The 17,029-nt window shown below is 29.7% G+C and overlaps 3 protein-coding genes across 3 annotated transcripts in view; 2 read left to right on the top strand and 1 right to left on the bottom strand.

The window, feature by feature from the left end:
* LOC125839970 (non-specific lipid-transfer protein 2-like) overlaps nt 1–17,029 on the bottom strand; it is a 554,062-nt gene that overhangs the window by 43,508 nt on the left and 493,525 nt on the right. The gene's annotated exons all lie outside the window — the stretch shown is intronic.
* Nucleotides 2,088–2,699, top strand: LOC125839966 (ferredoxin-like). Its single transcript, XM_049518929.1, has one exon. It carries the CDS (start codon nt 2,112–2,114, stop codon nt 2,544–2,546), a length of 435 nt encoding a protein of 144 aa, XP_049374886.1. The 5' UTR covers nt 2,088–2,111; the 3' UTR covers nt 2,547–2,699.
* LOC125839945 (aspartate aminotransferase, mitochondrial-like) lies at nt 11,778–16,720 on the top strand. Its single transcript, XM_049518906.1, has 10 exons — nt 11,778–12,144; nt 12,410–12,495; nt 14,225–14,431; nt 14,522–14,627; nt 14,914–15,018; nt 15,108–15,280; nt 15,576–15,735; nt 15,831–15,926; nt 15,992–16,086; nt 16,495–16,720. Exons 1-10 carry the CDS (start codon nt 11,974–11,976, stop codon nt 16,562–16,564), a joined length of 1,269 nt encoding a protein of 422 aa, XP_049374863.1. The 5' UTR covers nt 11,778–11,973; the 3' UTR covers nt 16,565–16,720.

Raw genomic sequence — 17,029 nt, 5'->3', positions numbered from 1 at the left:
GTGATTATAATTTTTTACCTCTGATTTGTGCTGAGTGATAGATGACATGCGGTTTCGCATTTGGAGTCACTGCGTCATCGCATAATTGGGTTTTTCAACCATCATTCTATTTTGAGGTGCGGTCTATTAACTGTGCCGATTGTCGTTACCCGGTTCCTCTCTATTTCTTTTCTCTTCATTTTCTCTAAGTTCTTGTTTGGATGTTAGACACATGACATATGTAAGAATTAATGGTTAAAATTTAATTGATTAAAATAAAATTTTAAATATAATTTAGATAATTAATATTTCATAAAAATAGTAATGCCACAATCATAGATATATATTATTTTGTCCATAAATATATTATTAAAAAAATTCTTTTTTCTCTACGAATGTTCTGTTTGATTTTGTCCAAAATATATTATAAAATATTTTCTATTTTTATATTTTTTTTCCTGTGAGTATTTTTGCTATTAATTATATGGGATAACCAATTTTAAAGATCTAAGATTAACTCAATTAAAAAAAAAACAGAACATTCGTAGAGAAAAAAAAATAGAAAGGAGAAGGGTTTTATAATATATTTATGGACAAGATAGTATATTGCTATGATTGTGACATTACTACTTTCTTTTATGAAGTATTAATTATTTAAACTATAATTAGAATCTTATTTTAATCAATCAAATCTTAGCCATCAATTCTTATCGATGTGTCTCACATTCAAACAAGAATTTACGAAAAATGGAGAGGAGCCGAATGATAGTGATGTGGCACCACATGCACATGTCGGCATGCCATCAATTTATGACAACGAATTGTTTGCTTACTTTCAGCTTTTTTTTCTTGCACATTTTTTCACTTTGTTTCACCCAGACACATATAAATGATAAAAAATCTATCTAGATAATTTACCCACTTATCAAATATCAAATTAATTTCGCTCCTCACGTGTTTAATTTCCTAAAATTAAATGGAGGAAAAAGAATTTTTCTTTCCAAATCAATTGCCAAGAATTTTTCTTTTCTTTGTCACGTATTGTGAATAAAATAGGCAAGTTATTCAAGTTATTAAAATTAGCCAAATAAATGATTCGTTGTTAAATCACATTTTTTTTGGATATTTTAAGTGCGTAAAACCTTTTTTTAAGTGTAACTAAAATCCTTATCCAAATCTTTGAATTTTCAGAGATTTTTCGGTTTAAATTTTTTAAAATTTAATAAAAACAAATTTCTTAACTTTCCTTTTTGAGAAAAAGGGTCTGATGTATCTTTTAACTTTGTCATTTAGAATTGATAGATCCCTCGTTATAAAAGTTGCTCATATATATCTCTATTGTTATACAAATGACTCCCATATAACATTTTTCTCTAACAGAAGTGAAAAAATTAATTTTAATTTAATCTTTAATTATTTTTTTGAAAAAAAATATAATCGATCCTCCTCACATATTTTTTTTTTTTACTTTTTTGTTTCAACAACTAATTTAAATTTATTATTTTGATGGTCAAATTTATTTATGTTTCACTAATTTTCTTGTAAAATTTATAATAGATTCCCCATTTTTTTAAAATACAAACTAAATTACAATATGGAATAAAAAAAACCAAGAAACTCGAATAATGATAATCAAAGAAGTCAAAAAAAAAAATTGTATGAAAAAGATTAAAATATACCTTGAACTTTGTTAGAAAGATCATATATATACCCCTACATGATTTTTTCTAAAATTCAAAGTCAAAAAATTAAATTTAAAACTATTTTTTTTTACTTCTGTTACATGAAGTTATATGTAAGCTCCTTTTGTAACGGTAAGGATATATGCGGGTCATTTATATAACAGTAAGAGTATATATAAGCCCCTTTCATAACGAAGAATATCAACTCTAAAATGACAGAATTAAAAAGTATATCAAATCTTTTATGTTTTAAAAAATTAAGTGACGAGTCTTTTTGCAATCAACTATTTCTCCAAACAACTTCATATTCAACATGATAAAATACTAGCCACATAATGTTGACACGTGGAAGATAAACCAACCTTACCCTTCTCGAAAGCACACTATATCCACAAGCCCCTCCCTTATTTTATCCTCCTATCTCCAAACCAAACCAAAGATTTCAATAAAATGGCCACTATTCCTAGCACCATAGTTAACACTTGTTTCTTGCCAAGAAAACCTGTTGTTACTAGCCTTAAAGCCATACCAAATGTTGGTGAAGCTCTCTTTGGTGTTAAAAGTGGTAGAAGTGGAAGGATTACTTGCATGGCTACATACAAAGTGAAGCTTGTTACACCAGATGGACCTTTTGAATTTGATTGTCCTGATGATGTCTACATTCTTGACCGGGCTGAGGAAACAGGGATAGATCTTCCTTACTCATGTAGGGCTGGTGCTTGCTCATCTTGTGCTGGAAAGGTTACTACTGGAAGTGTTGATCAGTCTGATAACAGTTATCTTGATGATGGACAAATGGATGAAGGATTTGTGCTCACTTGTGTTGCTTACCCAAAGTCTAATGTTACCATTGAGACTCACAAGGAGGAGGACCTTGTTGGCTAAGTTCAATGTTTAATTTGTTTGATGATTGAGCTTTTAGTTAGTTTTTACATGTTAAACTTCTTTTGTTATCACTAACAAAAGTTGCTATGTACCTCTTTCAAGTCAATGATGACTTGTACGATAATGATACATGGAAGAGTTAATTTTCATCTTTAGTTGGTTGTGGCAGAGCCAAAATTTTCGTTAAGGGATGTCAATGATTGTAATGAAAAATTAATTATGAGGCTAATAGGTCATGAACACATGACCTCACGGAATTTTCACATTCCCTTAATTACTAGACTAAATCTTCAACTAGTTTTAAGAGATGTACATTCTGTTTTGTTAAATCCACCCCACCCCCTTCCTAAATCCTCCCCTGGCCAAGACTAAAGGGTACATTCTGTTTTGTTACATTAGAGAATATCACCATTAACAATACCTTGGTCTATATCTAGGAGTTATACTTTATTCCCATTGCCTTGGGGCTATTGAAAATTAAATGTAATTACGGGTGTGTTTGGTATGGAGGAAAATCCTCGAAATGTTTTCCTGGAAAACAAGTAGATTTTTTACTTATTTTCTCATGTTTGGTTGGTGAGTAGAAAATATTCTTAGGAAAAAAAAAAATCAGTGTTTGATTTATGAATGAAAAATATTTTTGAGAAAATATCTTTTATTTTTACTATAGAGTAGAAAATAATTTTTGAATTGAAATTGAAAATATATTTTAAAAATAAACTTAAAGTTTTTTGGGGAGGGTGGGGTGGTGGGGGGGGGAGGCGTGAGATGGGGTAAAAAAATGAAATTTGAATTTGAAAATATTTTTGGTGGGGGCTGATGTGTGTGTGGGGGAAGGAGGGGTGAGATGGGGTAAAAAAATGAAAATTTGAATTTGAAAATATTTTTTAAAAACAAATTTAAATTTTTTTTTGGAGGGGGTGGGGGCTGATGTGTGTGTGCGGGGGGAGGGTGGTTCGCGGGTAGGGGGTGAAAAAATAAAAAATTGAAATTGAAAATATTTTTAAAAACAAACTTAATTTTTTTGGAGAGGGTGGGGGGGAGGGTTCGCGGGTAGGGGTGGGGTGAATAAAAAATTGAAATTTAAAATATTTTTTAAAAACAAACTTTAATTTATTTATTTTTGGGGGGGGGGGGGTTCGTGGGTGGGGGGGTGAAAAAATAAAAAATTGAAATTGAAAATATTTTTAAAAACAAACTTAAAATTTTTTTTTGGAGGGGGTCGCGGGTAGAAATAAAAAATTGAAATTGAAAATATTTTTTAAAAACAAACTTTAATTTTGGGGGAAGGGGGTGGTGGTAGGGGCTGGACGGGGGGGGGGGTCAAGGGTGGGATGGGATGAAAAATATGAATTTGAAAATATTTTTTTAAAAACAAACTTTATTTTTTTAATTTTTTTGGGGGTGGGGGGCTGGCCGGGAGTGGGGTGGGGGGCTGGCCGGGGGTGGGGGTGGGGGGTGGCCAGGCGAGGGGGATCGAGGGTGAGGGTGGGTGGGATTAAAAATAAGAATTTAAATTTGAAATTTTTTTTTAAAAAAAAAAACTTTAATTTTTTAACTTTTTTGGGGTGGGGGGTCGAGGTTAGGGTTGGGTGAAAATAAAAATTGGAAATTGAATATATTTTTTAAAAACAAACTTAATTTTTTTAGGGGGTAGGGGGCTGGGGGTAGGGGGTGAGGGTGGGGTAAAAAAATAAAAAAATTAAAGTTAGAAAATATTTAAAAAAAAAAAAAAAGCTTTAATTAAATTTATTTTTTTCATCAAAAAAAGTTGTAATACGAAGTTGGAAGAGAGTTTTGGAAAATGTTTTCCTTAATTTTTTGAAGGGAAGTCATTTTCCTTAAATTTGAGGAAAATGAGTTAATTTGGAAAACATTCTACCCAATCAAATTAAACATGAGAAAATTGGAAAACATTTTCCGAAAAATGTTTTCCTTCATACCAAACACACCCTACAAAGTTAACAAGTTTTAGATGTGTCAGCACTACATTTTTTTCGCTCCACTCTTCGCTTTGTCGCTTCACCCAACCTCTTTCCATTTTTTACATTAGAGACACCATCACAATCTCCATCATCATCGAGAAGTTTTGACCAAAGTAAGTCATTATTTAAATCAATTCACAAAAATAAAATGTTTTTTTGAAAATTTACAGAACTAGTATAAACGTATTTCTGAGTAACGTTTTAGGCTATATTTTATTAAAAAATTCTGACGCATAAAATATATGGGCTGACGGCGTTAAATAAAGAAACGTTATTGGTGGTAACATTTTAAGCATAAAACGTTACTGCCAAATACGTTTTATGATTCATTACTCGGAGGCGCGATTTATAGCTAAAACATTACTCACAGTGACGTTTCTTTAAAATTCAGACAGTTGCCTAGTACGCTTTTTGTTAATGTATCAATTACTTTTTAACTGTTCACGGGTTTTAATTGTGTTAGTTGAAAGGATCTAATAATTCTAAAAGTGGAGAAATTAAAATATTCACATATAAAGAATTTTTGAATTCTTACAAGTGCAGAAAAAATTTACGTATTCAAGAAATAATTTATAGAAATATTTTACTGTCAGTCATGCGATTTTTCGGTCATTGTCTCACCCACAATTTCCATATATATATATATATATATATATATATATATATATATCCAACATTTGTTTTCAAGTAAGTTACTTCAAGATTTTCTAAATATCAGCTCTCTCTATTTATTAAATTTAATTTTTTTTATTGAGGTAAATTTTAATTTAATTTATTTTAAAACTTTGAGAATTAATTAATAATTATTATTGTTTTGTAAAAATATTTTTCTTTAAATGGTTGTATTAACATTAACAATTTTTTGATTTTTTTAGAGCAAATAAATTTCACTATTTGGATCCTAATTATTAGGATTCTCGATGGTTTTCGATATTCATTTGCCTATTGGTTCTTTACTCTCCTTTTTCTTAGTATTCTCTCCATGTATAATGTTGGTTTTCTAACTCGAGAGTAATTTTCTCTCGCTAGGGTATTAATTTGAGGTGGTAATTTATCACTATAATTTATCGAACACTTGAGAGAAAATTGAAAGAAAAATCATCACTTTTATTTATTTGTTTTATACTTTTTAGTTCATTTGATTTTCACAAGAAAAATCCAATAGAACATGGTTATGCTCACAAACATAGCTTATTCAAAAGGGACAAGAACGGAAAAAATAAACGTCGTGCATTGTTGGTATCTTGGATTGAAGTTAGCTGACAACAACTAATTGAAAGGATACTAACACAATTAAAATTCGTGAACAGTTAAAAAGTAATTGATACATTAACAAGAAACGTACTAAGAAAACTAAAAGTCTATGTCTGAATTTTAAAGAAAATGTTACTGCGAGTAACTTTTTAGCTATAAAACGTGCCTCCGAGTAACGGATCATAAAACGTATTTAACAGTAACGTTTTATGCTTAAAACGTTACCACCAATAACGTTTCTTTATTTAACGTCATCAGCCCATATATTTTATGCATCAGAATTTTTTAAAATAAAATATAGCCTAAAACGTTACTCAGGAATACGTTTATACTAGTTTTGTAAATTTTCAAAAAAACATATTATTTTGGTGAATTGATTTAAATAATGGCTTACTTTGGTAAAAAATTATATATTCCATCATCGATATTATTACTTCCTTGAATAACTAAAAATCACTATTCTTTTCAAAGTTTTCGGTCACAATTCACAAATTTTTATCACATTTTTTTTATCAACGTCTTCATCCACCATTTAAACGGCGTAAATCCTTTTCATCATTATAAAATACCTTAATATGTCAGAGTATTTATACACAACTTTATACAACACACTCCACACAATTTGACAAAGATATTCAACTATCACATTTCATCAATAAGTCATAAATTACTCACCAACAATCACATTTCACCAATATGGCAAAAGCGAAGGTGGATAGAAGCAATTAGGATATATATAAGGTAGGTTTTGTGTAGTAGTCGATATGTCAACATTGCCAAAGTTGTCTGACATAATTTCATAATCAAAGTTTAATAGGAATTTTTTTTTTTTAAAAATAGTTTTCCAAATTCATTAAATTAGAATTTACAATATTATAGAGGTTTGGTTAGAGGATGTGCTGAGAATTATAATACTTAATTCCTCTTATAATTGGCCTCCACCACATCTTTCATATATCATAATCATTTTTGAGGGAAAAATCACTCCATATACACATTTAAGAGTAAATATTACGGGTTTTTAAATCTACTTTTTAAAAATTTCTTGCTTATAACAGATTATTTACGGGCTATGACATATCAGTTAAATTTTATTTTATTTTAAACTTAAATTATATTTATTTAATAAATTATTAATCTATTTATAGTTTTATTATTATTAATTAATAATAGATAATTAATTTGATTTTACTTCCTTTTTTAAAAAACTAAAATTTTCAGTTACCCAATTTTAGGGATTTATTTTCCTTGTTTACCGTTACCATACCCAATCATCCATCACACCACCATCCCACACGTTTCTTCACTCCCACACGACTCAACCCACAACCCACTATCAAACTTTCTCCATTCTTTCTCATCTAGTCCAACATCAAAATCGATTACCATCTTACCCACGATTATTCATCATCATGTCTAAGAAACAAATTGAAACTCCACGAAAGACACCCATATTTGACGGAATTTCAACTGATGATGCTCATGCTCCATTGTTTAATATATTATCTCAAACACCCCGTCTAAAACTGTTCAAATTCCGGCCACCGGTGGTCCATCTCGTTCTAAGAATCAAAAAGATAAAAATAATGAAGCAAACCAAAGTGCGACTACGGCAAATCAAAGGGGGGAGAAGAGGAAGGGGAAAAAAACTTGTTGAAACCCCTCCAGAGTCTGATTCCGACTCGGATTCGAATTTTATTGGTCAAACAAAAAAGAAGAAAACAAAAAAAGCAACAAAGGTTGAAGTCGCTGAAACATCAAAACCTTATACAAGAAGAAAAACAAAAAAGAATGAACCGGAATTACCAAAATCCAAAAATCCCAAAAAAATGGTTAAGGTAAGTAATTTATTTAATTTATTTTTCACATTACTCAAAATAGTTATTTTTTTATATCACATTATTATTATTGTTGTTTTCAAATTTTTGTTTTTCTAAATTTTATTCCAAATCTGAATGAAATGTTTATGCATTTGATTATAAATTTTAAATGATGTATTTTGTATGAATTATGATACAACATTGATATGCATATGAATTATTAAGTTTGTTTTCAAATTTTAAGATCTTATTTAAATACTCTGTATTGTATAGGTACTCCTGAAATTTTTTGAATAATAAATGTATGAAGTGTGTGTGAATAGTATATGTATGAAGTGTGTGTGAATAATATGTGTATGCAGTGTGTGTGAAATGTGAATATAATGTATGTCATATTTTTTATAAATATTGTCTATGAAATGTGAACTATGGTTATTGCTGGAAAGAAAATTGTGTATATAGTGTGTGTGAATAATATGTGTATGTTGTGTGTGTATAATTTATGTCATTTCTTTATACATACTATATATGAAGTGTGTGTGAAATGTGAACTATGGTTACTGTTGGAATGAAAATTGAATTCTATGTGTGTGAAGTGTGTATGAAATGTGAAACTATTAAGTTATGTATGATTTGTGTATTGTAACTGAATAATATGTGTATGAAAATGATATTTTCGTATGAAACTGAATAATATGTGTATGAAGTATCTTTTAATGTAGTATACACAATTTTATTTTATAGGAAAAGAAGAGACACACACTGGTCTTCATGTACCAACATGAATGTGTTTGCTGATCTTTTGACTTTTCTTGGGCAAAAAAGATTTCAACAATCCTGTGGCATTATGGGAAAACAAAGAATGAAGATGGCGCGATCAGTGAAAGTGAAGTTACTGGTACGGTTCCTAGCAAATGTGGTGGACCTCGGATAGCAAAAGAACATGTTCCAGATACCACCAATTATTCTACGCCAATATCACCGACTAGAAAGTTGAAATAGTTGATTGCACCTTCTACTTTTTAAGAATTACAAATTATTTTTTTTAACTTTTGGATAATTTTTTTCTGTTTAACTTTTGGATGATTCTTTTTTGTTTAAGTATTTGATGATATATACTACAATATGTTATCAAAATAGTTGATTGCACCTTTTGATTCTCTTTTGAATGTTCTAAAAATTGTAACACTGTGTTTTTAATTATACACATGGTGGACTGACATGCACTAACCTATAATGTTTGGATATTATAAGGTCAGGACAAATATTATACAAACTTCATACAGTTCTGATACACTATTTTTTTAAAGTAGCATTGTGTTTTTAATTTGTATAATGAATGGATGAAACGTGTATGAAATACATTTTATATGCATATGTCTATGACTTCAATATTAAATGTTGGATATTTGTATTTAGTCATGGTATAATTTTATAGTTGTATTTTGTCTTATTTTCGTTTGAATTAAATATGATTTATATATGTCCGACAACAATTTAAATTAGTCACTAATATATACAATATCTTTAATATGGAACAAATTTTATCATTAACGATATGCAAGCTGTCACATTTGTTTTAATTTATACACGATTCATTTATTAAGTACACAAAATTCAGTTGTTACTAAAATTTGTTCAAAGCACTAAATTTATAACAGTATGCATTCTGTATGATAACTGAATGATAAAGACTAGAAGAATCGTATATAACCCCCTCCATTTGAAAATTGACATAATTTCCTATTTCATTAAAAAAAATACAAATTAGTCTCGCATTATAAACAAACAATTCGAAATACAAATATTGAGGTAAATTAATTAAGGGTCACCCTCTTTAGGGAATCTCCCAAAGACATCACATTTATATATTTGTCTTTTATTAATTTATATATTACATTTCTCAATGTGTTTTAGGTAAAAGTCAAACTCATTAATTAACAATCATTTTTGTGGTTCTTTCTGTCTTGTGACGATGCATCAACATTAAGAGATATTAATTTTGTAATTATTTTTTTAAAAAGTACCTCTAAAGTTTGTATTTTTTTAAAATAATAGTAGCCATTTCAAATAAATATAGGACCTTAGTTTCAACTAAATACAATTAGAGATTCATGTATTATCTTTAACATTAATTATTTATTCTTTAAATTATTTTTTAATATTAATATTAATCATTATTTAATATAAATATTATATCAATAATTATTTTTTAAATGATAAACAAAGTTCAAAGTAAATAAATAAATATAATATATGATTTGAGATACATGATATTGTCAATGTTTTGTTGGTTCTTTTAAGTCAAAAGGTGAAATAATAACATGGAATATGGTCCATTATATACACGAGCTATAATAATACAGCCCATTGTAACACGATCACAAAGAGAAACCATGGGTACGCTGCTCGAAAAATGGAGAGTATAGTATTGTATTGAATTGAATTTAAAGTTTTCTTGGATAACCTTTCTAGAAATTTGAATATTTCTTTTAATTCCTTAAATCCAATTCTCTTTTATTTCACCATTCCCAAAATAATTTCTTTTCATCAAATTAGAAATTTCTTAGATTATTTTATTATAATGAGCTTGGTAAAATTTATTTACACAAATCAAATCACTTTAAATCAAAAGACATATAAATAAACATGATTTAGTAGTCTTAATTCATGTATGCATTTTATTAGTCTATTTTAGAAAAATGATATTTTTTCATATTTAAAAATATTTTACTTTTAACTTTTTTTATTTAAATAATATGATTTACAACAATACACATATTTATGACTTTTTAAAAATATTTCTTTCTTTCTTAAAATTTATAACTAGTCAAAATGTATGATTAACATTGGGATGGGAAAATATTTATTTTTAGTTTTACTACACTTTTTTTGTATTTAAATATTTTAGAAAGAACATTCGTTGTTTTGAATAATATTATAAAAGACACGAATTAAAGTTGGAAATAAATACTCCCTTAGTTTCAATTTAAGTTTTTTTTTTTAATTTGAATTTGAATCGACATGGAATAAAAAAAATAATAAGAAGAAAGAGACCTTAAAATTTTATATTTTTACATTAAAAATATGTATTATTCTTTAAATCTTTAGTTTTCAAATTGTGGTGTAAATTTACTATGATCAGTAGTTAAAGATTTAAAAGTCATAAAAACAGCACAACAAAGACCCTTGGTGCACCACCGAACTTTCACTTTTATTAAGACCTTTACCGGTCGTTTGATCGGAAACAAATAATTTATTTTGAAATTAATTATTTTGAGATAAGTTATTTCACATGTATACGTAATAACTTATTTTCTATCAATAATCCTTCCCAATTATTGAATATAATAAATATAATATTTTTAAAAATATAATATAAAAATGACTATACTTAATGATAAGGGTAAAATAGGAACTAAGGGGTTATTTGGTGTGAGAGATAAAAATAAATAGTGATATAATAAGAAAATAGTGATGTGATAAATGGATAAAAGTTTTGTATCTTGTTTGGTTGTCATATTTGGAATAACTTATTCACCATTTATATCATAGTGATGAGATAAGTTATCACATATACATGGTATATACATGGTGGGATAAGTTATCTCAGGATAGGTAACCCCATGATAATTAATCATGGGATAACTTGTTCCCAACCAAACGACCTCTAAGTGTAAAATAATCCATGGATTTCATAAAATGAGACAAGTATTGTTAGATGTCCCAAAATAGTATAGTGGACAATTACTATAGGATGGAGAGAGTATTTAGTATAAAGAAAAAAATGTCTGAAAAATACTTTAACTTTGGCCGAAATTGTTGTTATGACACTAAACTTTATGGAAGACCTTTTACCCCTGCACTATTTAATAGTGTATTTTAAAGGTGTATATGTGCCCACGTGGACACGTTACTATTTATAATAATACAATATTTATGATGTCCACGTGGACACATATATACCTTTAAAATACATTATTAAATAGTATAGGGGGGTAAAAGGTAATTTCCAAAGTTCGATATTGTTACAACAATTTCGATCAAAGTTCGGATATATTTCAGATTTTTTCCCTAATATAAATAATTTTATATTTCATAATAAAATTATTATACCTTATACATCATACAAAACGGATTGTACCATTGGAAAAATGTAGAAATTGGGAGAAGACAGCAGCCCATTGGAATCTGTAACTACCACTACCAAAACAGAGTTCTCAAATCTCAATGTCTTCTTCCCTTTATATTCCAATCAACAACTACTACTATTTTAACTTCATTTTTCCTCTCAAGAAAGAGATTCACATACCCTTTTCCTAATTTTACAATACAAGCAAAAAAACAGAACAGAAGAGAGCAAGAAAGATGAACATGTGGAGTAGACATGTTAGATGGTTGTCTACCTCAGTAGCAACAAATAGGAAAAACAATATGGGATGGTGGGACCATGTACAGCCAGCTCCTAAAGATCCAATCACCAGTGTCACTCAGGCTTTTCTTTCTGACCCAACTCCTCTCAAGCTCAATCTTGGTGTGGTACTGTTCTCTCGTCTCAATTTATTTGTCTGATTTTGATTTGACTCATAATTTAAGAAACTAAATGAACTTTTGAATGTACCATATGTCCTTTATTTTTTTATTACAAAGTTAGAATTAAGAATTGTCAAAAAAGAAAACAAATTGTTTTTTTTTTAAAACAGACTAAAAATAAAAGTAATACAAACAAATTGAAACCGAGATGGTAATTTTTTTCTTGATTGATTGATGGTAATTTTATTTTGTTACAACTTCTTATAAATAGGGAGCTTACAGAGATGATAAAGGAAAACCAGTAACTCTTGAGTGTGTTAGAAGAGCTGCTGAAAAGATTTCTGGCTGTGAAATCTTGTAAGTAGCATCTGTTTTTCTTTTTTTCTTGATTCGAGTTAATGATAAAATCTTTGGCTAATTCAGAATCAAGATATGTTTTAATATAAATGGAGTGATAGGTTAGTTAGGTAAAGAGAACAATGAATAGTTGAGGTATGAAATTCACGAAAAAGTGATAGTTTAAGTGTATTTTTACCTTTATTGTTTGCATAAACTGGTGTTATATTTAAGGGCTGATGTTTCCTCTTTTTTCCCCTATGATTGAATAATTATTTTGGTTTAATGAGTGTACTCTAAGCTCATGTTGGATTTGATCAATCATATTTTTCAGAATTTCCTTATCTAATTACTCGAATTTGTCTCATTATTGTTGTTATTGATGGTTGGACAATGTTCTTTCACTAATAGGTAATTAAGGGGTCGTTTGGTTACTGTATAAGAGACCTCTTATTCATGTATAAAAAGTTGCATTAGCTTTACTGTGTTTGGTAGAAGTTTTGTATTAGGTATAAAAGTCATCATAACTTATACCACGTTTGGTTGGTAAGAATTTAAATGTTGTATAAAAGTTATTCATGTATTAATTTATACGGTGTTTGGTTGCATTTTTGTAGTCCTACATAATTAATACCAACGTAACTTATGAGGGAATCTATGTATAAAGTTATGCAGGGTAGAAGGTGGAATAAGTTATGTGGGTATTAGTTATACATGTATTAAAATGATAGATTACATATTTACCCTATTAATTTATTTTTTATTTTTTAATTGGAAACTTTACTGTTTCCTATATACGTTTGTTGTTTTTATTTCTTTTTATATATAGATCATTTTCATTTCTTTTAATTTATTTTATTTTATTTAATTGGAAACTTTACTGTTTTCCTATCTACGTTTGTTATTTTTATTTCTTTTTATATATAGACTATTTTCATTTTTTTTTATATTTACCGTTTTTATTTATTATGCAAATATAAATATTTTTTTAATATTAGAGATTTGATTGTATATTTTTTGACGGTACATATGCTAATCAAATATTAGCATTATGCTGGAGTTGTTCTATCAGTTTAGGATTTTTTTGTTTCCAAATTAGATTATTTCTAGTTGTTTTTGTTTTGTCTATTTTGTTGACCGACTTGGTCACTCTTGGACCTTGTTTGGACACATTTTTATTTGATGAATAAATAGACATGGTCCAATGTTGATTAAAAAAAAAAAAATATATTAGTATTGTATATTATTCAATATATTCCACATTTTATTAACATGTATTATTATTTTGTAAATAATATATATTAATAATTTACTACAAGTTTAATATAATAGTTAATAATTCATGTATTGTAATCTCTACATAACTAAATAATACCTACATAACTAATATCCACATAGCTAATACCCGCATAATTAAACCCTGCATAACTAATACCTGCATAACTAAACCCTGCGTAACTAAACCCTGCATAATTAATACCTGCATAACTAAACCCTGCATAACTAATACCTGCATAACTAAACCATGTATAACTAATACCTGCATAACTCTAACCAGTAACCAAACGGCCCCTAAGTACTTTAGATATATTGTTGGTACACCAGTCATTCCAGACACCAAGTCGAGGTGTCTAGATGTGCACTCTCAAAGTCGTTGGAGTGCTTACTTGCCAACTGTTTATGTATTAGGAATATTTTCTAGGTTCATCATATTTCATTGCAACCATAACCGTTGCTTTTCTCTTGGCAGGGAATCAACAAAAGCAACAACAAAATCAAAGTTTGTGCAGGACTGTATTAAATTGGCTTATGGAAATGACTCTAGTGTTGTTAGAGAAGGCAGGTTTGCTGGTGTTCCAGCTCTTTCTGGGACCGGTGCGTGCCGGCTGTTTGCGGAATTCCAAAGGCGCTTCTATCCTAACTCACAAATGTTTCTACCAATGCCAACTTGGTCCAAGTAAATGTTTCTCACATTTATACTTCTTTTTCATGCCATGCCATGCCATTATTAATTAGTACTATGATTGAAATGTGTCCTCTTTTGAAGCCACCACGACATTTGGAGGGATTCTCAAGTTTGTACAAGAACCTACCACTATTATGATCCTGATACAAAAGGATTGCAATTCCAAGCCCTCGTGAATGATATCAAGGTTTGGTGAATTTTCTCTAATTGTGTTGCGAAATTCTTGCTTCAACTTCATCGCCAAATCTTACATCCTTACGTATGAGATTGTGAGCCTTTGTAAAAGATGCCTTATGTTGCTGAGCTATTTAGAGGCCAGCACTAAACTCTGCCATGTGATGATGATTCATTTTAATTCGCGGTATTTTTGTATGTGGTTACAATGTTTGCAAGGCGAACTCTTGTTCAGTTAACTTTCTTCTTTTGGAGTTTCGATTACGTTACCTGGCCCTATTCATTTGATAATCTCACAGAACGCTCCAGATCGTTCCTTTTTCTTACTTCATCCTTGCGCTCACAACCCAACTGGTGTCGACCCCAACTATGAGCAGTGGAAAGAAATCTCACACATATTTAAGGTTAGTGGCATAACTTGATACTTTTTTTTCCTCCTACTTATGCGTTTAGATAACTTCTTATGCACTATGTTTGTGAAAAATGTTTTCAGATCAAGAATCATTTTCCTTTTTTTGATATGGCTTATCAAGGAATTGCTAGCGGAGATGTTGAGAGAGATGCCACTGCTATTCGAATATTTCTAGAAGATGGACATCTATTGGGCTGTGCCCAATCTTTTTCCAAAAACATGGGCTTGTATGAACACCGAGTAGGTTGTGTCAGGTAGAAAAACTTCAAGTTACAGTGTTCTGCAACTCCTCATTTTGAACAATGCCGAAATAATACTATACTTTAATTAGTTAAGACTATTCACTCAATCCATTGAACGAACAGAAAACATAAACGGTATAGATCCATAAACGGAGTAATTTCAACTTGTTCATTTTTAGTAATCCTGAGTCCACTTTAGTGATTAGTAGTCCACAAAATGACCACAAAGTATTTGGTTCTTTATGATTTCTTGATTTGTCTCCAGCTCTGAAACTTCCCGTCCTCTCGTTTTCTTTTTGGAAACCAGTATTGTCTCCAGGGATGATAAGCAAGCCACAGCAATCAAGAGCCAGTTGCAGCAAATTGTCAGGGCAATGTACAGTAGCTCACCGGTTCATGGCCCATTATTAGTGTCAACAATCTTGAATGATGCTGATTTAAAGGCACTTTGGGAAGAGGAAGTTAAGGTAATTAATGTAACCATTATGTATGAGTAGTGAGTACTACTTTCTTACCATTCCATTTCCTTACGAACGTACCAATTATATATTTTCACATAAAGGTCATGGTGGATCGCTTAATCAGTATGAGAATCACATTACGTCAAACACTTGAGGAGTTGAACTCATCTTCGAGCTGGGAACATATAACGAAGCAGGTAACAATTCTCAAGTTTTTGCACAATTGCATATTAAATGCAGCTGCTAATTGTCAAAACTTCAGGTTGGAATGTTTTACTTCTCTGGTTTATCCCCTGAGGAAGTTAACCAATTGCAGAGGGATTTCCATATATACATGACTAACGATGGGCGCATCAGGTACTTATAACTCACTAAGATTTCTTCAATTTCAGTACTGATACCTAGATACGCGATGCTGATGACATTATGATAATAAAGGTGATATCAATAATAACATGAGAATAATGAATTTGTTGGTATTTCCCTCATTTGTTCAGCAAGCAAGAGTGGAGGGTATTTTTTCCGTTGCATGTATCTCTCTTCGTGTCCCTCAAATCCATTTCTCTAAAAATACTTCATGTTAGAGTTACAATAGAGTATTTGTTTTTAAATTACCACAAAGCTTGCTCCATCGTATATCGATTTAGTTGTTTTTCACAAGAAACTTAAGAAAGAAAACAGAAAGAACCAAAGGATTCTCAAATTTCTTCTTTTTTTCATGCTTTTTGCAATTGACATGGCTGATGCAATATTGTCATATGGCAGCATGGCAGGGGTAACAAGCAGCAATGTAGACTACTTGGCAAGTGCAATCCATGAAGTTACCAAAGTGTAAATAATAGCAACTGTATTGGTTCAAAGCATTTTGAATATGTAGTTTAGCAATTCTTATTGAGATCTTGTGCAGAAAACCATTGTCTAATACTGTTAGAGGCTGTTCGGTAGGATGTATTAGAGAAAATAATACATGTATACACCTTATTTAGTACTATTCTTATACATAACACCAATGATATTAGCAATATAAGGGTTAATAATATATCGATAAGAATGGTTTAAGATGGAACTGGCATTTGAATCACCAAGCCAAACATTGGATAAGAAAATAATCCCAGGATAATTAATCCCAACAATATAATTAATACATCTTATAATTCTGTTAAGGGGTCGTTTGATAGCTGGATAAGAAATACATTATTCATGTATTAATATTTGTATTACTTATACAACGCTTGATAGGTAGATAGGAAATAAATTTTTTGTTTGTAAAATTAATATGACGTGTGGTTGACAATTTAGA

Source organism: Solanum verrucosum, unplaced genomic scaffold (genome assembly GCF_900185275.1).
Source record: "Solanum verrucosum unplaced genomic scaffold, falcon-dt-bn FXZP01000177.1, whole genome shotgun sequence".
NCBI lineage: Eukaryota > Viridiplantae > Streptophyta > Magnoliopsida > Solanales > Solanaceae > Solanum > Solanum verrucosum.
This window is presented reverse-complemented; position numbering and strand designations above follow the sequence as displayed.

Bases quoted from the DNA above. Each gene is read 5' to 3' on its own strand.
- LOC125839966 (XM_049518929.1), top strand. From the start codon at position 2,112: ATGGCCACTATTCCTAGCACCATAGTTAACACTTGTTTCTTGCCAAGA.
- LOC125839945 (XM_049518906.1), top strand. From the start codon at position 11,974: ATGAACATGTGGAGTAGACATGTTAGATGGTTGTCTACCTCAGTAGCA. The intron at 12,496-14,224 runs GTAAGTAGCATC...TTCTCTTGGCAG, and splicing joins ATTTCTGGCTGTGAAATCTT to GGAATCAACAAAAGCAACAA. The intron at 15,736-15,830 runs GTAATTAATGTA...TTTCACATAAAG, and splicing joins TTTGGGAAGAGGAAGTTAAG to GTCATGGTGGATCGCTTAAT.